This window comes from Sturnira hondurensis, unplaced genomic scaffold, assembly GCF_014824575.4.
Source record: "Sturnira hondurensis isolate 20B ecotype Veracruz unplaced genomic scaffold, ASM1482457v3 Scaffold0000396, whole genome shotgun sequence".
In the NCBI taxonomy this organism is placed as follows: Eukaryota; Metazoa; Chordata; class Mammalia; order Chiroptera; family Phyllostomidae; genus Sturnira; species Sturnira hondurensis.
The window spans coordinates 2,413,118-2,436,176 of NW_028073027.1; the positions used below are offsets into that span (position 1 = coordinate 2,413,118).

At 38.2% G+C, this 23,059-nt stretch overlaps 1 protein-coding gene across 4 annotated transcripts in view; it reads left to right on the top strand.

Moving 5' to 3' along the window:
• TP63 (tumor protein p63) overlaps positions 1 to 23,059 on the top strand; it is a 223,298-nt gene that overhangs the window by 67,128 nt on the left and 133,111 nt on the right. For all 4 annotated transcript variants that reach the window (XM_037038715.1, XM_037038652.1, XM_037038458.1 and 1 more), the window contains exons 2-3: positions 20,229 to 20,357; positions 21,163 to 21,295. In XM_037038715.1, the coding sequence (XP_036894610.1) occupies positions 20,229 to 20,357; positions 21,163 to 21,295 (262 nt within the window). The remainder of the gene's footprint in view (positions 1 to 20,228; positions 20,358 to 21,162; positions 21,296 to 23,059) is intronic.

A 23,059-nucleotide genomic window follows, 5' to 3' on the forward strand; every position in this document is an offset into this window, starting at 1 on the left:
CAGAGTAATTCAAGTTAATGTGAATTTATTGAGCACATACTTGCACAAACACTGTAATAGGCACAGTGGTAGATATTGAGGTATAGTAATGCATTGTTCTTGTCTCTAGTTATAAGGAATAAAAGCAGACAGACATGTGAGCAACTAACTATTGCACAAGGTAGAATTCAGTAAGAGCTGGCAATTTTCCATGGGAGTGTGAAGGCAGATTTATTTAGACTTAAAATGGATAAGAAATATTTCTAAAGAATTATATTTGAAGTGAGATGTAAAGATTAGCTGTTGATTAGTAAACAAATATGAAAAACTATTTTGATTGATGGAAAGAGTAAACCATAAAATGCAAGAATTATTTTAGAAATTAAGACAAGGATGTGATTTATACTTAATTATGAGATGAAATTAGGGTCAGATCTTCACACAGCTTCAAAGTCATGTCATTGAGTTTGAACTTAATTCAACCAGGAGCCACTGAAGATGTCTGAGACATGAAGGGACAGGCAAATCTATGTAGGAACTCAGGTGTACCAGGAAGTTCTTTATTGCCACATATTATAGCTCCAGAAATGAGCTCTATTTGTCTGAGAATTCCTCAGATCACCGTGACATAGGGGCATATGTCAGGATTGGAGTAAAATTTTTTACATATTTTTTAAAAATTTTTTATTGATTTGAGAGAGAGATGGGGAAGGAGAGAGAGAGATATTTTTGTTCCACTTATTTATACATTCATTTGTTGCTTTTGGCATGTACTCTGACAAGGGATTGAACCCACAACCTTGGCATGTCAGGATGACTCTCTAACCAACTGAGCTAACCAGCCAGGGCTGCAGCTCTAGATTATTTGGGTTAAGGGACAGATATATACACTGAAATGCACAAACCTAGCTCTTAATATGGGTTTGATAGCCAATCCATCTCCATCTCCACCTCTCCTGTGGGCTCTCATAGCATTTGATTTATTCTCTGTATTTCTGGCATGTGACACACTTCACAGCAAGTAGTAGGTACTCAGTGAATGTTTGCTAAAGGGACAAACTACAGACTTGCGGAGAAGAACCTGGTTATCAGCACTTGAGTAAACAATCCACACAGGAGCATCTGGTTTTGAGCAGGACAGAAGACTGGCCTTGGGTAATTTCATTTGGTCTGTGAGTAGCTGGATAAATAGCTCATTTTCCTGAAGTGAGTCTCCTTCATTATGATTTCATAACATTTACAGTTGTATGTTATATTGATAAATAAGCCAATCATAATATAATAAGTACAAATCAATTTCTAAGTTTTTTAAGAGACATTCAAAATCTCTAATTAGGAAATATGTGATTGAGGGAAGTTTTTGTCCCTCTATGGTAACCACTATAGTTTTTTTAACCACTATGGTAAGAGTGGTTAAAGCTTGGTCTGTATTCTCTTCAAAGTATGTTTTTAATAGTTGCCCTTTTTGCTTAATATATCTGAAACATATGTGCAATTTGGATAAATTTGGATGTCTAACTTTCCAGATTGTATAGGTTTGTCATTAATACTCAGTGGTATGTTGTTATTACCTGTAGGTAAATTAAAGCACACTATGCAAACTGAATTGTGTGCGTGCATGTTGTGTGATGAATGATGGCACAGGATCCTCATAAGCTGGAATGTGGAAAAGCCCTATTAAATTTCTAAGTGTTCTCCCTTCAAGTTCTGTGCTCTTCCCTGCTATGATATATTGAAAGGTGGTCATGTTTCCAGTGTTCTCTCCTATTCCCGGTGCTCTGTTTGTCCAGAAAGTTTACAGAGACACATGCAAAGTGATTAGGTCTTAACTCTGATCCCTTTTCATAGTACAGACTTATTACCCATGCCATAGAATTTACCAGAGAAAAATACAGAGATATCAACATTCAAAAGATAAGTACATATAACATATCCTGCTTTAGTAGAGGTTTGGTGAGGTGTGCATTTAAATCAAGTGTCTGAGAATCCTGAGAAGTTTTCTTTCCACTCTAGTTCGAGTAAATGTCTCAAAAACCTCTTTCAAGATTTTCTTTCAAAGATTTTGATAGATTTCTCTTGGTTGGGGATAATCTTTACATCATTCCAAAGTACTGTTCTCTCAAAAATGAGAGGTCTATGGTTTCTTAGGAGGAAGCATGAAGGGGTAAAAAATGCCAAAGATTTTATATAGCATGTTTCTCAGAATTACTGAGTCAGTTCTACACACATATGCCTGTATGTGTCCACACATTTACATAGAAGGTATTTTTTAATTTATTGATTTGAGAGAGAGAGAGAGGGAGACTTTGGTTTATCATTCCACTTATGAATGCATTTATTGGTTCATTCTTTTATGTGCCCTGACTGGGGATCAAACCCACAACCTTGATATATGGGGACAGTGCTCTAACCAATTGAGCTACCTGGCCAGGGTCTAAAAGGCATTATTTTTAAAGTGTTGTCTAAAATCCCAAATCTAACACCCCTCAAAAAAATTCAAAAAGGAATTTTTGGTATGTGTTAAGCAAACTGTTTGATTTTTCTTCTGGGCACATTTATTCATGTTTTTCAATTTCCCTTTAAGTTTAATGTGGCCATGTAGCCTTGTTCTTAGCAACACACCATGGACAGGAGCGTGGCAAGCTATGTCAAGACCTCCTAACCTAAGATTACCATACATTCTTTTCTTACTCCCTCCCATCACTCCCCTGGGCTTTCCTCCTCTCTTTGCATACAGGCTGGATAGAGAGGACCCTGAGGCATTATTTTGAGCCCCAGAGGGTGGCCTGGGCAGCAGATGGAAGGATTCTAGAGCTCTGAGTCACCACCTGTAGAGAGCTGCTCAGGAGAGCTGCCTGAAAGGAACTATCTTTGTAAGACTTTGTTTGAGTGAGAAATAAAGTTTGATTGTGGCATTTGTTTTGAGACCATGGAGTTTGTTTTTCACTATAGTTAGCTTTTACTCTAAAACAAGGACAGGTAGGGCATGACCTGGCAGCTAGAGGAAGTTATCAGGGGGCATATATTTTGCCTCTCTATCAACGAACTACTTTTGTTTTTCTAGGGAATATGTTTTGATCAACATAAAGACCTAATAAGTGTGTCCATGTCAGCAAATTGGATTATTGCAATTTCATACTACCATTGATGGTAGGTGACTATACCCTTAATAAGGTCAAAGTGTGGAGTCTGAGACCATCACTGTGGTGACTTGGGGTATAGTCACCATGATATGTAAATTTGATGCTAAAAGTTATAGCGTTTAGTCAGGTGAAGAATCTGAGCACTGTATATAAATCACAATGGACGTTAGTGTGGGATACTAAGGATTTATTATTGTATGAATACCTGTCCAGTGATTTGGTTTGTTTGTTCTTCTTTTGTTAAAAGATACCATGAACTTGTCAAAGAATTTACTCTAAAACTCCTTGAATACTAAGTCTCCCAGAAACCGACCCATACTCCTCATTGTAACGCCTATGTCTCCTCATTCCCAGGGTTCTCAGGATTTGTCTTTAGACCACAGTCTGGAATGGTTATAACCATTACCTCCCTTTCACTGAGTACCTTCCAGGTACTGTGCTAGATGCTTGACTCTTACAGAAACATAATGCATTAGGTATTCGTATTCCTGTTCTCTAAATGAGGAAACTGAGGCTTAGATAGCTTAAGTGACTTGCTCACGGTCGAACAGCAGTAGTGTGGCAAAGCCAAGATTCCAAAATCCATGTTCCTAATCAATGCTCAATGCTCCTGTTATGGACCTTTGTATGCTTTCATTATATTATTGTGTATTAGTTACCTCTCTTTTATGACTAATGTCCCCTTTTATGAAATATTTATATTATCCCCTCTTTCCTTGAGTGAGGCCCAACGGCAAGGGGTATCATATTTATTCAAGACCATTACATTGTAATGAGTTTACATCACAATTTATTCTCAGATTCTCAGTCACCAAACTTTGGATATAAGTAGAAACAATGTAATAATTTACTCACTTTCTGTTCTTCTTATTTTGAACTTGCATTTCAAAAGACCAGGGAAACATTATTCCAAGATCACTTCTCTTTTAAAGAGATGGAATTTACCACTCTGTTTTCTCACACAGTAACAAAATTGGAATGGCCTCATTAGGAGAGGAACAATTCAGCTTTCACAACAGTAAACACTGGAGATGCCAGAAATCCATAGCTCTTACTGTGGCAGGACTGAAGGGTTTGATGATAGCCTGAATTTTACAGCCAGGCCTTTGAAATGAGCCCAAGTGAAACAACAGTTACCTCATTCGAGTCCTTTACCCATCGTGGCACTAATCTCATTTTCTGAACATTTTCTTCAGTGCAACTATGTGTCATAACTCTTTCTTGGAGGAGACCAGTGCTATCAGAATCTCCAAGTATCTTTAGATCAAATTCACAACATTGCTTGCAACAGCTTCCTGAAACATAATTGCACCCATGTGTAAACAAAAACACACCGTGTTTTCTGCCCTACAGCTGCTCCTGTGTTTCGGCATCTCCAAAAGTATAGTTACCTATAGTCCGATGACCTTCCCAACACACAAATATATAAACATCAACTCGACTAACCACAGACCATCTCGTAATAAATAATCTATTAAATATCACCTTTCATGTGGATCATATCATTTACTTAGCTGGGAGAGAGGGTGTTTGCAATAATTGTGACAAAGGTAACTACTTCGAAAAATAAAGTTTTTTGATAAGTAGGATGGGAAGAACATAACTACAAATGGCAGCTGGCTGCTGTTAGAAAGATCTAAAATTTTGTAAGAATGGTTTGGGTGTATAAAAATGGGGAGGGAAGACAGCTGTACTGTCCTCGTACAGCTGTGCCTATAGCTGTTTAGTTTTTTATGTTTGTATCTTCTTTATTTTTGTCTTTTTATTGTTTATGCTATTATAGCTGTCCCAATTTTCCCCCTCTTGTCCCTCTCCTCCAATCCCCATTCCCACAGTCAATCCCCATGCCATTGTTCGTGTCCGTGGGTGATGCATGTATGTTCTTTGTCTAGCTTTTTAAAAACAAATATACTAAATTTGAATTGTTCTGAGCCCGTACAGTAACAATGTGACCTCACAAGCCTGCAGGTCACAGAGACTATCTGATATCAGGGTTATAAACATCTTGCTTAAAAGAGGTTTATCTCATTAATCACAAGTAATCACGTTTATCTAATCCCTAAGCTGTTTGCACTTATGTAAAACCTGACGATTAGTCCTGAGGATAGCTATTCTGCACTGGATAAAGCTCTTTCCTTTAGAGCGGTTTTCTTCCTTTTTAAATTTTTTTCTTTTAGCCTCCAATGGTCACTCTTTATCCTAAGCTTAGACAAGGAAGACATAGACTTAGTAGCAATAGAAAATGTACTATAGTCAAGGAATAAATTAAGAAATATATTAATGGAGAAAAAAGAAAGCCTACTGTGTAATCTGCAGTTTCACTCAGGCTCCTGGAAGCTAGAATTAAAAATTGTTAAAGACATCTAATGCTCCGAAGGACAGGAGATTGCGTATTGGAAAAAACAAACATCAGCTACCAAGTGTCTGAGGGAGTTCCCCGGGCACAGCTTGGCAGCGACCAGAGAACCACAACTGAAGACGAGGGCATAGATTCCTGGACTAGGAGTGATACTGTGTTTATTTTGAATAAACTAGTTATAGGGGAAAAATAAACCGGAGAATACTGCATAAATAACATTACACAGACCAAGAATGAAGACCGTTGCCGTATCATTTAGAAATCAAATGAAAGCTAGAGAGAATGCTAGTCATATGTTAAAGAAACATACCACATTTTAAAATAGCCAACTAACAGAGATTTGACTTTTCCATGGGGTTAGAGAAACTGTGAATGTGAGACTGGCTTGTTGGGGTAGGAAGGTGGGGGAAACAGGATGAAATAATTTGAAACTTACCTTGAATCATTTACCTAAAAAAATCAGCTGTTGTAGATATTTTTGCAGAGAAATACATCTAATGTAAGTCAGAATATAATGAAGAGAATTTAGATGTGGGATTGTCTCCAGTTTAAGTGTTCTGTATAAGGAACAGGGACATAACTGCATGAAAATGGGAAGATTTCTCAAATGGCAAAATTGAAGAGGATTGTAAAAAAAATTGGCAAAAATAAAATGCATAGATGCAAGAGGAAAAAACCATCCACAGAAAACAGTGTTCCAAATTGTTCTGGGGGAAGGCAGGGGTCTTGTTCATTGGGAAGTCATGCCGCTCCTAGTAATTATGACTTTCTATCATGCAGTCTCATACACCATCTATTTTAAAACTCATCTGTAGCTTTATTGAGATGTAAAGATTGTTTTTAAAGTGTTGTCTAAAATCCCAAATCCAAAATCCCTCCAAAAAATCAAGCTTTTATTGAGAAAAGCTTGTTCTGAGTTACAAGCTTCCTAATCTGATCTTGCAGCACGAATCACATTCAGTCTGTTAGCCCTTGGTGATTTGCCCATAGCTCGAGCTTCCCCAGGTGGGTGCTCTTTGTGCATCTCATTTGTCACGAGAGTTGTATACACCCAAACCATTCTCACAAACATTCCACTTGACCGACTGACACACTTGCCCAGTCTCTCCTTTATAATTTGAAGTATAATTAAAATTTTATTTTTTAGGTCGGGTCAGCAAACACCTTTTTTTTTTTCTTTTTGGAAAAGATCAACTAGTATTTCCAGCTTTGCTGGCCATTGAATCTTTGTCCGAACTACCCAATTCTGTCCAAACTACCCAACTCTGCCACTGAGGTTTGAAAGCATCCATTGGCTGTGCTCCAGAAACTTTACTTACCGAAGCAGGCAACGGTAGGTGTTGTGAGTGGTCGTTTGTAGACTCTTGTTTTTGATGAGAGTCTTTCATTTTTCTTGATCCAAATTTCCCTTGAGAAATTCTTTCTATGGAATTATGCCTGTCCTTTTCTCTGGACTGTTTTGAAATTGTTTTCTCTGAAATGTAGGTAAATATCTTTAATATGATCATGCTTTTTATCATCTTTAACCTATGACTAGCATGGGTTAGGTAAGTAGAATTGCATTTAAGATGCACAAGCCGCCCTCACTACGTGGCTTAGTTGGTTGGAGCACTGTCCAGTATACTGAAAGGTTGTGGGTTTGATCCCCGGTCGGGTATATACATGGAGGGAGGGAAGGTCGCAGGGCCACACTGCAACCACCTGTAACCACTTCCTGAGCATCACTGGGCTGCTGGAGTGGTGAGAGCAGAGGGCCTGTCCATGAACACAGTTCATCTCTAAGTCATGTTCAGAAAGGAGTCCTTCCTGCAGGAAGTGGGAAGCCCAGAAACATGGAAGGGGGTTGCTATGAGATGCGGTTGTTATCAGAGGGCACTGACAGAGAAGATCGCTGTGGAGGTTCAGTGGCCTACACTGAAGTGTGGGCAGGGATAGATCTTGATATAGTGAGGGAGCCTGAAGAAGCCCTTGCAGCCCTGGTATTGGCCTGCAATGGGCAATTTTCACCAGGGGTCAGAAATAGGCATGTCTAGATGCATTGTCTGGTGGGCCTGGTTTTGTAATAGTTGAGAAACAATACATTTGAGGCCTTAAAATAATACAATAATAAAATAGAAAGGATGCTTAGTGATTATCTAGTAATTTAATAACTTTCTTTTACAGGTAGGGGAAAGTGAAGCCTTAGAAAAGGGATTCCCCCAAAGTCACCTAGGCAGTTAGTTCAGACAGAGAAAAAGAACATGGATTTTACTCCCAAGTGCTTTTTTCTGCATTGCTCTCTGTGATTAGAAATAGTAACGCAGTGCAGGACACCATGAGAAGACTTGGGTTATTCTGCTAAGGTGAGTGTCGGGAGGGTATAGTGACCCCTCCTGCTTTCGAGGTTCAGCTAGAACTTTGTTTCATAAAGGGACCTCTCCAAACCACCTGGAAGGTCTGTCCTTGTTTATTTCACATGCCCAGACTCCCCTCCCTGGGAGTCAGCAATAACCAGCTGCCCAGGTGACTCTGATTTGCTTATTCTTCCCACTTGAGACTCACAGAGCTAGACAATGATCCTTAATCACGCCACACATTAGAATCGCTCACAAAACGTCTACATTTTAAAATAATACTCCTGCTCAGATCCCACTCTTCAAAATTCTGATTTCGTTGGTTTGGTGTAGGGCCTAGGCATCTATATTTGAAGCATTTCAGGTATTCCACCATAGGTTTGAGAAATAGGAAGCTACAAGAACCACGAGAGAGGGAGCGCGAGCCTGAAAGGGGGCAATAGCAGACACGTGAAGAGGTTAGAAGAACTGTTTGGGGAGCTGTTATTGAGGAGATGCGTTAGGTCAGAAGAGGGCCGTTGCTCAGGAGGAGGGTGGAAACGGAGGGGCCAGAAGCTGGGGGGCCTTTCTGGGAGAGCAATGCGGTTCGAACAGCCTCAGGTGGAAGCCCGATTACACAAAGACAGCAGGGCTTAGACGAAAATCTTTGAGGACACCATCTCTGTCTCCAGGCTGAAGAACTTTTGGCTTCCTCAGCAAGTAAAAAATGGCATAGGACAAATGACTCAGAAGGAAGTTTTTTTGAAGTGACAGGTAAAAACAATAATAATAATTGGGCAGTTATAGCAGGGAGAGTGTATCTTATGCCAGCAATTACAAGGTTTTAGCACATGAGATAGTAAAGTCAAAATGATAGACCTTTTGGACTGGAGAGCCGTGGAGATCATCGGAATCATCCCGCTCACTTCAGAGAGAATGAACTTGAATCCCAGAGACGTGCAGGGACTTGCCAAATATCACCTGTAAGCCAGGGCTCCGACCTCCGTCTGCACTAACTGGGAGAGTCAGGGCAGTGTAATGGGAAGACAGGCTACGGAGTCAGCCTGGCAGGTTTGCTGTCCTCACTTGGTGAAATTACTTACATTCTCTGTGTCTAACTTTATTATGGGTTATGGGGTGGATTAAATGAGTTAATATCCATAATGTGTTTAAAACAATGCCCAGCATTTTTATGTGTTATATATTAATTGTAATTGTTACACCATATTGTTTTTTAATCCTCACCTGAGGATATGTTTATTGATTTGAAGGAGTCAGAGAAACAGAGAGAGAAGGAGGAGAGAGAGAAAGAGAGAGACATTGATGTGAGAGAGAAACTGCTTTTGATCAATTTTCTCCCATAGGCACCCCAAACAGGCATCAAATCCAAAATTGTTTGGAACATGGGGCCACATTCCAACAAACTGAGCCACTTGGCCAGGGCCACCATACCATTTTATTCAGTGATTAAAATATAGCACAGTGAACGAGACTGTGATAATAACTTGCCTATCTGAAGATGGATATTTGGAAAAAATTCAGATTTAAAAACTCTAAAGATACTAAATTTAGGTGAATCCCAAAGCCATGTGTTTTCTGTAAGGTGCTGATTCTGAGTCTCACTCCAGATCAGGAAAACATCGTCTGTTAAGGATCCAAGGTCCTTCTCCATGTGAGGTAGGTACTGTTCTCTTTTTCACTGTTACAGGTATAAAAATTAGGGCTTAGAGAGGCTGAATAACTTGTCCAGCATCATTAACTTTGCAAATAACATACAAGAGGCTCTGCAACCAAATCCTCAAGACCCCAGAATCACCATCTAGCCAGTTACCACATGATCTTGAGGAAGTGAATCCCCACCAGGCCTCAGTTTCCTTGTCTGTAAAATGTTGGTGTGCACTTCATAGAAACTTATGAAAATTAACACATCAGGCACATCACAGAGGACCTTGTTGTCCATGGAAGTGGTGAAATATTAACTGTTGTTTCTACTACAGATGCTCACATTGTTATTTCTACTCTACTTTCCACACATTTTCTTCAGCAAGCACATATGTGACACCCCCTTGGTGCCAGGTACTAGGCTAGACTATGAAGCCTCCCAAAAAGGCCAGAAACTGATGTAAATGAGCTTTTTATCTCTAAGAACCAACCCCGTCAGTAGAAAACATAAATAAGAAACTGTACTATAAGATAAGAAATGCTTCTGATCAGAAAGAAATAAGAAGTTCCATAATGATTTAGTAAAAATGGGACTTACCTACTAGAAGACTGTAGGAAATACATCATTTTGAGTAGCTGAGTTTTCTAATACACATAAGATCTTTAAACAGTACTTTATTTTTCCTTTTATATTGGAATGCAGATATTTCCGAAAATAAAGCATACTTTGCATCTTTTTAAGCCAAGAATAGTGTGTACTATGTAAACTGCTCTCAGTGACGCAGGATCACCATGGGGAACTTCATTTTGGGGTTGTGTTATCACAGCAAAGTCTTCAGGAACTTCTGAGGGGTATGTGTCTCTTTGTTCTCGTGCTTGGTTCATAAATTTTTTCTTTCATTGTTGCAAAGTACCTACTTTTCTCCTCACAGAAGTCATTGTGACCTATCAAGAAAAGTAAAGATTTGGAAGTCGATCTAACCTGTATTTTTATGCTAACCCTACAAGTCTGTGTAAGCAAAGGCCATTTATTCATCATTCAACAAATTTTTATGAATGTTCCATTACTATGTCAGAAATTTTGTTATTTATAGGGATGCAAAGATATATATATACTCATGTAAGTTTGTATCTTCAAGAGGCTATAATGCAGATGTTTCTTAATTGTTCATAGCTATAATTTCCTCACATGTCTAAGTGGAACTGATGCAATAACTAACATTGAAGTGCCAGGGACTATTCTGGAAGGTAGGAGAGGGATACAGTTAAATATACATAGGAGGATTCCAGTCCATGAAATCCCCCCTGCTCCCGTTCTTTACCCACACGCATTCTAGAGTACTTCCAGCTAGTATTATAGGTCTTGAAAATGCAGCAGTGAACCAGGCAATCTGCTCCCACTGTTTACATTCTGGTGGTGGAAACTCACAACAGACAAGTAAATACACAATACATTTTCAAGTAAGTGATCGACAAAGACACATAGAAGTAGTACATAGAAGATGAACCAGAGGTGGAGGGGTCTCTCTATTTTTTTCTGGTTCTTTTCACAATGGTTTTCCACAGATGTGTTGCTCAATAAATAAACCCTTATGATCTATGACTAAATATAAGGCATTACTGCTAGGTACTATCTTTTACCGCGTCAGATCTTATTCTGAAAAAAAAAAAACCCTCTAAAAAGTTGTGGTTTCTTATTATATAAACCATTTCTTCCCTTTTGTCAACTTGTATGTTTAAGGTATTGCTGCTAACGCAGTAATTGTTCAGGACAGAGGGTGGGGCACAACCTATGAGACTTAGAGGATTTGGTAACTGAGAGAGGGAAAGGTCACTACCCAGAGGTCACCACTGATGAACTAATACTGGATGCACAGAACTTTGATGAGAGGATCTGGGGTCTGGGTTGCACAGTAAAGGGTTATGGAAGGAGCAAGCTGTGGGCCATTAGGTCTTAAGACAGGTGGTAGTGGGAGGAGAAAAGCCTACTGAAGATTAAAGGGAAGTCAACTATTTGTGGTATAATGAGGGAGAAATGGACATTAGAAGCACAAAAGAGGTTTTCTCAAGACTTTTGTTTACCAGTTCAGCAAAATTATACAAAGAAGAATTCCTTGGTGAAGAAACATTGCTGTTCAAATGGTGGCAGACTGAAAATGTTAAGGTGTAAGTTGTACTCTCAGTGCATTTTACCCTTTTAAGTTTCATTGCCAAGAAGCTGACATACGGGTTTGACTTTGGGGTGAGCAGAGTGAAGGAGCAAACTGGTCATTTTCATCACAAAGTGGAGAAGAAGAAAATTTCATCTAACAAAGGAAAGTTGTTAGTGGACCTGATTTAGATTATATGAGTGACTTTCTGGAAAAGGATTTATCTGAAGCGTGTGAATAAATTTTCTTCTCCAGGGCACTCGGGCACTGTTGGGTGCGATAAAGAGGTAATTTACTAAAAGGCATCAAGGTGCTCTTTGGCATCCTTAAAACTAAGCATGATAGTTTATAATGATAATGGTTACAATAATAGCAGAGTAAACTGAAAGTGTGGGAATGTTTCTGTACTAAAAATATAAAAGGAAATGTGTGATTTAGAATGCTCCTGAGGCCAACCAAAAGACTTGTCTGGGGAAAATTCAGAGAGGCTGGTAATACAGGCTTAAGCAATAATGTAATGGATTAATAGACTGGTTGGAGGAAGGGAGGGAGGGAGGGAAGAAAAGCCATGTTCAGGATTTTGAACCACTTTTATCTGAGAACTGGGGACATTACCAGAGTAATTGTGTGTTCTCTTCCCCTTGTAAAGCAATAATGACTTCAGCTACTTTGTCTAACACTACATTTAACAGTCAGCTGTTTATGCAACCCTGTACATCTGCAGAAAGGTCAGATACTCTGTACTGTCATTCACTGATCAGTACTAGCTTTCTCATGCCATTTCCCCGCTTACTTTTAGGGAAAAAATGGTAACTATTGTGATAAAACAGAATTAGTAGGATCGTTTGTCCTTTTACAGAAAAAATAATAATGTCAACTATGAAAACTTCTCAAGTTTTATTGCCCAACTTTTATGATGAATAAAAATTAGAAGTCATATGTGTAATTTAATAAGGCATAGCTTTTGAAGGCATATAGTCGTAACTTTAACTCGCAGCTCCATCATTTAGTGAATGACATTGAATGACTTCCTTATCCTCTCTGAGCCTAAAGATTGTCCCGTGTAAAGGAGAAAAACAGGCCCCGTGCTGTGAGAGCTTCCCACAGTCCACGCACTTCTCTCCTGCCACTCAGCAGGCAAATAGGGCACAAACCAGGATGAATGACCGGTGCTGGTTTTCCTGCCCTTAAGAAGCTCACCATCCACTGGGAAGTTAACAGTTGGAACACAGAGGGTATGACAAAGGATAAAAATTAAACAAACATTGAAAGTGTTTTATTTCCAGGACTAAACTTAAAAAACTTTCAGAAGAGCAAAATGTCTCATTCCTCACTACATTTCTACATAGCTTTTCACATAATAAATACTCAATATACATATGGTTGAATCCTTTGCACGTAAACCTTTCATTGAAATACATTTAGACAGAATGTTATTAGTTTTTGTTTAATCCAAGCAATTTTACTATATTTTTCAAGTGGCTTTCAAAAACTGATGATAGAAAAATAACTAGGAAGTGATCAGTTTTAAGTGTTTGTTTTCTTTTTTAATATAAGTTTAATATTTTAGAATAATAAATGATAACAAGGATTGTGTTTAACAAGTGGCTTGGGAAATTCCAGGAAGTTTAAGTCTGCATTCGTTACCTGATACTCAGCACGGCAGTGAATCTAGGGAAAGTTCTTCCAGTCCAGGCCTCTGTTTCCTGTAAGATACGGAACAGTACCAGGCCGTCTTAAGGGCACAGCCAGTGTAGACTTCTATAAGTTCTTCGGAGGTTTAGACTCCTGTGTGAACCCATCTTCCCAACTGTGAGCTCCGTTGGTGAGGGGGCCCCACAGGGTCTGCTCTCATGGAAATTCCTGGTAGCACATTTTCTCTCTAGAGAAACAACTGACACTCTACCAAGGGGGCTTTGAGTAAGAAAATCTAATAGCAGCCAGTGAGCTTCTGGTCTGAGTCACTACTAAATGCTTTTTTCCATTTTATTGAGTGGGTTAGCGGTTCATATAGAATCAAGTATATTTCTAGTTTTATAACTTTAAGTTTGGATGTTCTAAATGAGGGTAAGGAAGCTTTAAATATCCAGAAAATTATAAGTCTGGAAACTGGCACAAAAGGCCACAAGGTGGGTAATTCATGATGAGAATTGGTATCTGATGCATAAACCTATTCCTATTGGTTACTGGTAAAGACCTAAGTTAAATACATTATAGTTAGAGTGGGCCAGTTCTTTTTAAATTTCAGCATTTTCTTCGATAAGAAAAACTGAATTAATCTCTGAAATCTATTAATTCTAAAATCCACCTATAAAACTAAGGTTGTTTAAAACTCTGAAATTTTAGGGATTTGGAGATTTTTTGGGAGTATTAAAGGGAATTACATGTAAGACAAACTTGGGTGGTGACTTTTAGGGCAAAACAGGAAAAGCAGAAAGAAATGCAAATGGTCAGCAGGTATCCCTTCATGTTTTCAGGTGAATTCTACAAAGAATGGCTTTGGTCTGGGTTTTGTTTTCTGAGTTAATACAAAGAATGTGCAATACTTAATCTAGGAAAAACAAACTGGAAAAAATTGAATTCAGGCTTTCTAGTGTTGGGTATGACTGGTTTGACAAAACCATTTGAACAGAGTGATTAATCTGTGAGTAAATTGATGCTGAGATTTCACCCAAGGGCGAAGCCCTGGAGGAAAATAGGATTTATCTCACTCCTCCTGCCCTCCAGCTGATTTCTTTCCTTTCTTTATCTCAATGTTTTACATATTTATTCAGAAAATAGGAATAGAAGCTGAGTTTTCAAAGAAGAGGCTTTGAAGATCCCCAAACCTAGACCATTGATTTTTTTAAAGATTCCATCTATTTGTTTTTAGATAGAGGCAAAGAGAGGGAAAGAAACATCAATGTGCGGTTGCCTTTTTCACACCCTGCACTGGGGACCTGGCCCACAATCCAGGCACGTGCCCTGACCAGGAATCAAACCAGGGACCCTTTGATTCACAGGCTGGCACTCAATCCACTGAGCCACACCAGCCAGAGCTAGACCATTGATTTTTTATCTTTAACAGCACCCTTTCTCAAATGAAATCTTGCTCAGAACCCTGAGACAAGCACAAGCCACACAACTTGGTGTTAAGAAGGAAGGGTGTGTAGAAACCTATTCGTGTGTAAACTGCTAGTCATTTACATGTGAACACAAAGGCAACTGCAAACCTCAGGGCTCCATGAAACAGTCTGCAAACCATTGATCTGTAATGAGAAACCCCTACTTTCACCTTCCATAGTGAAGCTCCTTACAACTTGAATCCCTGAATGAGGAAGTTGCCCAAGCCACTGCAACAAGCCAGAGACAAAAGTGATCTAGAAAAAAGTAAGAGGTGATGGGGCACTGCTTTGGTCCAGGGACATGGATAGAAGAAGAACAGCCTGAACTGGAGAGAACTGAAGGATAATTCAGGTTTAATAAAATTATTTTCATGTGGCACTTTAATATCTTTACTGGACCTTTCAGATGCACTATTAAACTAGTTCACTTCAGTAACTATTGTCTGGATACAAATTATGCACTACTTGATACAAATAAGACCACCGTATTGACTACTAGGCACGTAATTTCAAGTAACTCAACCAAACCACAAAGAAAGCATATTATAAGAAGACCTCACAGTATGTCCATAGTAGAGCTAGGTTTTGAATCCCAAGTCTGTCTCACTCCAAAACCAGTCTTTCCTCTGCTCAAAAAGACCATATTTTAAATAAGGGATGAGGCCACCCCTTGTGGGAGGAGAACCCCTAGGACTGGGTGGACTCCTGACAGTCTGCAGAGTAGAGGGCACCGTCAGGAAGCTCAAGTTCCCGGGGTAGGGAGACTTGGCCAAGGTTTTGCCGCTGGTTAGTGGTGACGTCCAAAACACAGGAAAGGTTTTCGTAAAGGAGTCAGAGAGGAACTAGAGGGAAAATGTGAAACAGTGGAATGGCAGAGTGAGCACAGAGAGAAAACACAACTTCCGTGGGGAAATACTGAAAGAAACAGAAACAGATGAAGACTGTGGGGCCAATGGTATTTTTCTCTTTTGCTTTAGAGGGACTATTTCTTTATTCCACTGACTCCTTGAATCAATCCTATATTTTTTTGTTATTCAAGATCTAGGTTGGCCCTGGCTGGTGTGGCTCAGTGGATTGAGCGCGGGCCTGCGAACCATACGATCGCGGTTTGATTTCCAGTTAGGGCACATGCCTGGGTTGCGGGCCAGTTTCCAGCAGGGGACTCACGAGAGGCAACCATACATTGATGTTTCTCTCCTTCTCTCCTTCCTTTCCTCTCTAAAGATAAATAAATAAAATTCTTTAAAAAAAAATCTAGGTTAGATTAACTACCAGTCTTTTCAGAAACTACATCTAAGTTTCTGCCAACTTAAAAATATGCACGCTTTTTTTTGTACTGATTCTCACACTGTGACTAGCATTATTGCTGAGAATCTACTTCAAGTTCTGTGTTGATGTTCGAGGGCTCACCTGGCTGTCAGGCTACCAGTCATAGTGTATATGGGTCTTTGGATGAACTTGTGGGTCTACGTACATCACAATTCAAATTTATTTGCACTTTGATGTTTGAATAATTCATTTCTTCACCTCCATATTTGTCACTGTGAAGGAATTTCTTTTACTTATATTTTCCCCATTTTCTTCTCTTTCAGTTTTACCTGAGGAAAATGTTTATTGTAAATCAAGCCTACCTAAAAGTGTCACTCGTGGAATTATTTTTCATAATGCTTACTTCACAATTAAAGCTATAAAATTTTACTTCTTTTTTACTCACCAGTAGGAAGTGTACAAACCAAGTCTGTCCCAACTCTAAAAAGAAAATAAGGACAATTAATTTGCCCTTTCAATTTAAAGGTAATGTATTCAGATGTTCTCCTAACTACAGATAATTTTTAGGTGTGGTCTTTGGGGACAACGCCTACTCTGGTAGGCCACTCTTACTTCTTTCTCCACAAGTTTGAATTTCTCACCCTCCTCTATATATACATGTTTTTTGACTCGTACAGACATCTAATTTCTTTGTTCCTCCAGCCTTAGCCCTGTCCTAGCCCCTTTTTCTGCTCTTTTCGATTTGGATCTCATCACAGTTCTCTCAGTTGTCTGGTACCCAAAACATATTCGGTGAAACCATAGTAATGATGCTTTTACCTATTTTTCTCTTACTGTGCTCAAATGGTATAAGCCAGAGGGAATTACAAAACTGTGCAGCTGGGACTATGGAAAAATCATGTTTTCTAACCTCACCAACATTTTTAAACCTTCATCTTTTATCTCCAACTAGCTACTCAATGCCTTATTCCCTCATTTTTAGCAGATGTCCTCACCTCCTGCTTCAAGAAAACTGAGGTTATCGGGCATGAACTCTGTCCCCTGTATATACATATATCCACCTTTCATATTGTCTCCTTCATTTCATCCTGGAATGAGGGGTTTAGTGGCTTGATTCAAGGCTATTATCTCAGCCTTTGCTATTAACCCCTTTCTGTTTGCTTCTTTCCGGACCATTCTCTAAGCCAGAGGTCTCCGACAGTTTGGTGTCTTTGGGCCATATTGGAAGAAGAGTTGTCTTAGGCCACACATTAAATACACAAACATTAATGTAAACAAAAATCCCATGATGTTTAAATACATTGACAATTTTTTGTTGGTCTGCATTCATAGCCATCCTGGAGCCCATGTGGCCCATGGGGCCGTGGGCTGGACACCCCTGCCCTTTCCCCGTGTCTTAAATTTCTCTTGCTACTGGTTGCCTCCTTTCTGCTTTACCTTTTCAATTATAATTCAAGTTCTTCTCATGCAAATATATCAACGTAACATTTTCCTTTATCCCCTATTTACTCCTCAAATCACTAAAATGTACTTTGTGTTTTCATTCATCTATGGAAAGTGTTAGTGTCAACGACCCCAATGACCTACTTTTATCAAACCTAATAGATGAGTTTAAGGACCTCTCTGCCACATTCAATAGTGTCAGTGCTTTTAAAAATTATTTTACTTCTGGCTTCTAAGACTCATGAATGTTTCCGTGTCTTCTCGTGAACTCCTTAGTTCTTAGTCTGTCCTAATAGATCCCCCCTTTCTTCATTAACCCTGCTGTGCGTGGGTCACGGTATCCATCCTCATCGATTCTCTTTTGCCTTGTAATGAGGATTTCTGCTTCTAAACTTCTGATCCATTTGTCTTTCCAAAGCTGAAGCTTACTCAACTGTCTGCCTTACTTTTGATATATTCCATTGGTACTTCAGGCTGAGTATGTTAAGGTGGGACTCATCTCTCCTTTCACTTTAAACCAGGTCCCCCAACTATATTCACTGATTTCGTTGGTGGAGCATCAGTCACTCAGTCCAAAAAAACTGCAAACATGGTTTCCTGAAATCTTCCTTCTCCCTGCATTAATAATGTACATGATATTTGATTTAGCCTTTTCCCTAATAATCGAGTTTGTCCACATCTTTGCCTCCCCATGTCTACTATCATTCTATTGTCTTATTGGTACTGGTGCACCAAATTCTTCAATAACCATTTGCCTGTAACTGCTCTGCTCTAAATCCTTCCTTCCCTCAATGGTTAGGTGTATCAATATAAAACATATTCTGCCTGCGTCAATCCAACTGCACCAGTGCTGTAGAGGTGGATGCGCTAACCTAAATATGTGAAAAATTTTAGTTCTAAACATTTCATAGAGCTAAATATACACAAAACACATGTTCATTTGTATGTGTGTGTTTATGTGTATTTAGTTTTATAAAATAAAGTAAGAATTTCTGAATAAGTTCAGTGGATTATATCAATGTGAATATCCTGGTTATGATATAACATGGTAGTTTTGAAAGTTGTTACCATTGGGGGAACCTGGATAAAGGGCACTTGTGCTCACTCGGTATTATTTATTATACCTGCATGTGAATCCACAATAATCTCAAAATGAAAAGTTTACTTAAAAGTACCTTGCAAAAGTATTCTTCAATACTCAGAACTGTTGAAGTATTTGAGCTTTTATTTTACCATTGCATACAAGTTTCTACTTCCCTCTTCAACTTTACCTCCCAACATTCTCCACCACAAGGTTTTGCATTGTACTAACATTAAGTTGCATCTAATTTTCTTACATACATCAAGTTATTTCCCAGTTTAGTATTTTGCCTGTGCTCTTGCCATAGGTTGATCACTCGTACTACTAGTCCTCACTTAGCCTTGCAAATTTCTCATCATTGAAGGTTCTTTCCTTGACCCCCCTAGATGAGATGATATATTTCTTCTATGTTTTTTGTAATTTTACACACACTAGTACCACATTTATTAGAGATTTGTTTTCCTGTCTTACCTTCTACACCATAATCTCCTAGAGAATGAGACCATCTTATTCGCTTTTTATTTCCAGTGCCCACTGTACTCTCTGGCAAATAATAGAGGCTCTGTGTATGTGTTTGACTTTAGCAAATGAAAGTGCTTCTCCATACAGTTCTGAAATCAGCAGTAAATTCAGTGCTGTTATCTCCTATTATGTAACAAGACCAGAGCATTCATTTGCAAATTTAAAATGATTGACTATTCTAGTATACTATTTAACTCTTTGTAACAATAGAAGTAATGTTTAACAGCTTAGCTAATTTCATCCCGGAAAAAAATTAGTCTACCTATAATGATAATGAGCTATATACTAAGATGATCTGTGCAGATAACATGCAGACTTAGAGAAAGTACCACTTTGAAAGCTGATATTTCCCTTTCCATATATATGAATCAAGGTTAATTTTTTAAATGTAAAGGTAAATTTGAGGATCCAGCAGCCAAATAAAACAAACAGAAATAAGATTCATTTGCAACATATTCAGATGTTTGCTTATCCTTTAGTCTAACTAGAATTCCACTCTGCTATTAAAAACCACCCACACACACATCAAAGTAGGTAACTAGTGATTAAGAAAAAAAAGTCTAGGTCCAGAAACTTGAGTTTATTGTCCTTGGGCATGATGCTAAGCTGGTAGTTATGAGAAGGGTGATTATGCTGAGGGTGAAACTTAAGTTTCTGAACTTGCTTCTGTTCTCTGATTCTACTTTTTACTTGCTGGAGGCTGAATGAGCAGATGATCAGTTAAGACACTTATAAAATGAGTTTAATAATAGGTCAGACTTGCTGTCAGACCTAATGAGGGAATGTTTATTTTCTTTTTGAAATATATGGAAGATAGATGTTGGATAGCAGAAGTGTAAGGTGTAGCAACATTATTAGTTAAAGAGACAAGCTTTGGTGGAAGATGTGATTGCCTGATTTTATTGCAAAATGAGATCTGTGACACTACCTGAAGAAATACAATTTGCAACCTATAACATTTACTATATATATATATATATATATATATATATATATATGCGCACACACACACACTTGAATGATTTTGAAGATTCACTTGATTTTCTTTTTCAAGTATGATTTAAATATTTTGGTGGGATGGGATGGGAGTAATAGACAGAAAACTGTACTTGGAAAATAATTAAATAAATTTTAAAAAGAAATAAATATTTTGTATGCATAAATACAGAAACTATAATTATGGTTTTATTTTTGTCCTTTTAAGGTTCGTAGAAACCCCAGCTCATTTTTCTTGGAAAGAAAGTTATTATCGATCCACCATGTCCCAGAGCACACAGACAAGTGAATTCCTTAGTCCCGAGGTTTTCCAGCATATCTGGGACTTTCTGGAACAGTAAGTATCAAATCAGCAGGAAAAAATGTTATATTTTAACTAGTATAATTAGGTAAATATGAATTGACACAATATTGTACTGGTAAGGCATATTTCTAAAATTTAAAAAATCAGTTAATATTATCAGAAAATTTTTATTTTCTCCAGTGGTATCTCTGTGTTTAAAATGTAGTGGGAAACCCACTACATTCTGCAATACCATTTTCCAACACCAAAAGATCATTATTATTCCAAGGTGGTGTAGTTTGGGAAGATCCGAATGTAACTCCTGCCCAACCCAAAATAACCTCCCCAACAATTCCCTGGTACTCAAAGTTTGTTCGACTTAAAGACTCATTTACTCTCACAGTGGGAATATACCACAAAGAAAGTAAAATACTAAATTTTGTTGGTCATTTGTATCTTGCTAAGAGAAGGATTATTATCTTCTTTCTGAAGATCTGGATTGTATAAATGAATAAATTAAAAGGAAGATGAAAGAATATCAGAGCACTGGGGACTATAAGGGAAGAGTAGTAAAATATTCCATCCCTGATACCTTTGTTTCTTCCCGTGCTCCACCCAGCTATTCTTTGATGGGGGCAGGGCTCATAATTCCTATTTTACAAATAGGGCCTAGGTTTGAACTTCATGTGATTATACACGTGGTAAGTAGTTAAGCCAAGATTCAAATCTAGGGTTTGTGATAGAAACCATTGAGCCTGGCCAACTCTGAGACAGAGCTAATGTTTACCAACTGGTAAGTGTGGTTTAGTCCCTTTCCAAACCCTAACATACTTTTTTGTTTGTTTTTCCTTTATTATAGGCCCATATGTTCAGTTCAGCCCATTGACTTGAACTTTGTAGATGAACCGTCAGAAAATGGAGCGACAAACAAGATCGAGATTAGCATGGACTGTATCCGCATGCAGGACTCGGACCTGAGTGATCCCATGTGGGTGAGTGGCATGGGTCTCTCCTTTGATGCGTGAGCCATGCTAACCTCTGCTGTGCCTGGCTTTTTCATGGCATATGAATAGGCAGGTGGGTCTTAATGGGCAAGGCCATTGGAAAGTGAGTCAATTTGGTCAGCAGAGAAAAATGTAGGAGCTTGTAGATTCTGCATCTGCCTCACCTTTCCATAACACATGTTTCCACTGATGTGAGGGGTAGGCTTGAAAATAATTTTTACATCATTTATGTGAATTGCTCTTCATGCCTATTTTGAGTTAGAGGGCATGGTACCAGCCCGAGTTTTGACTGGGGAAGACAGAACCAGAATCTAATCTGAATTCTGTCAAAGCACTTTCTATAATACTATGGCAGACTGCATCTCTCATGGAACTGTCCTTCTTTAATGAAGGAGCTCTGAGAACACACATTTCATTACCTAATAATAGAATAGGAAGAAAGAAGATAACAAATGTATAAACAGGCTTCCTTTGGCTTTACTGCTGAGTCACTTATGACCTTAAGCCTTGGCTTCTCAACTATAAAATGATGAGAACTTACATGCCACATACCTACTAGACACCTAAGGAGCACAATGGATTAATGATAGTAAAACACTTTTCTGAGATGTTTAGATAAAATTTCTTGTATCTGTGCAGTCCTTAATGTTGGGGAGTTTTTTTCTCTCTCTCTTCTTACATTTTTAAAAACATATTTTACTTACTACACAAGTCCTACTGTTTTTTTCTATAAAAATTAAAAACAAAAAGAAACTTCTAGAAATTTTTTTTAAAAAAATGAGAAAGAGTATGGGGTATCGTAGAGGATCTGCTGATGTAATAAAAGAGAGAGCTTTATAAAATACCTTTTTTGGAAGGGGAGTATTAAATGACTTTATTTTATGGAATGGCCTAAATGAAAGGAGCTAAGTAGATGTTGTGAAATGCCTTGCCTATCCTGTCTAATATAAGATTTTACAGGAATTTTCACAATATACTTTTTGATACATATTGCACTTATTATTGAGAGAAGCTGGAGTGGGGAAATAGAGGAAACAACCCCAAATGAAAAGTTGTCACTTTGCAAATACATCATGTTTTGTTACTATATTGATCAGAGAAAAATGTTGTCCTTCCCTGGCTCCTTCCATTCTAACAGGAATATAGTATTCAGCTGTCCTTGAACTACTGAAAAGAAACTGATAGATAAATCCAAGGGGTGGGTCATTCAAGGCCTTGGAGTGCATTGTTATTTAATATAAAGGTGTATAAATTCTGATTTGGCAGTGACTTAGAAATGTCCTGATCTACTGAATAATATTGGCTCAGACTAATAGGTAGCACTTGCCTATTAGTATATAGTATATTTTTATATCGTATATATATATAAAAACATATCTTTTTATATTTTTTCAGAGATTTTCTGTTCTTACTCTTGCACTCATAAAAGTAAGCAGAAGTTATAAAGTTGAAAATTGAGAATCAATCCTTTTCATTTAAAGTTCCTATCGTTATATTTTTCCATACCAAAGTATTTTGCTTAATGCATAGTGCTATTTCTTGCTTCTTTGTTTTATTAGAGATTTTCTCCTTGAGAACATCCCATTTTTTTCCTCCTCTCTGGCCAATTTCTATCCATCCCTCAACACCGAGTTATCATAGCCTCTGTGAGGAAGCTTTTTCTACCACTATTATCCCCCAGTCTGAATTAGAGATCATTCCTCTGAAGCATCCTGTGTATATATTTCAGGCATATTACTGATTACTCTACAT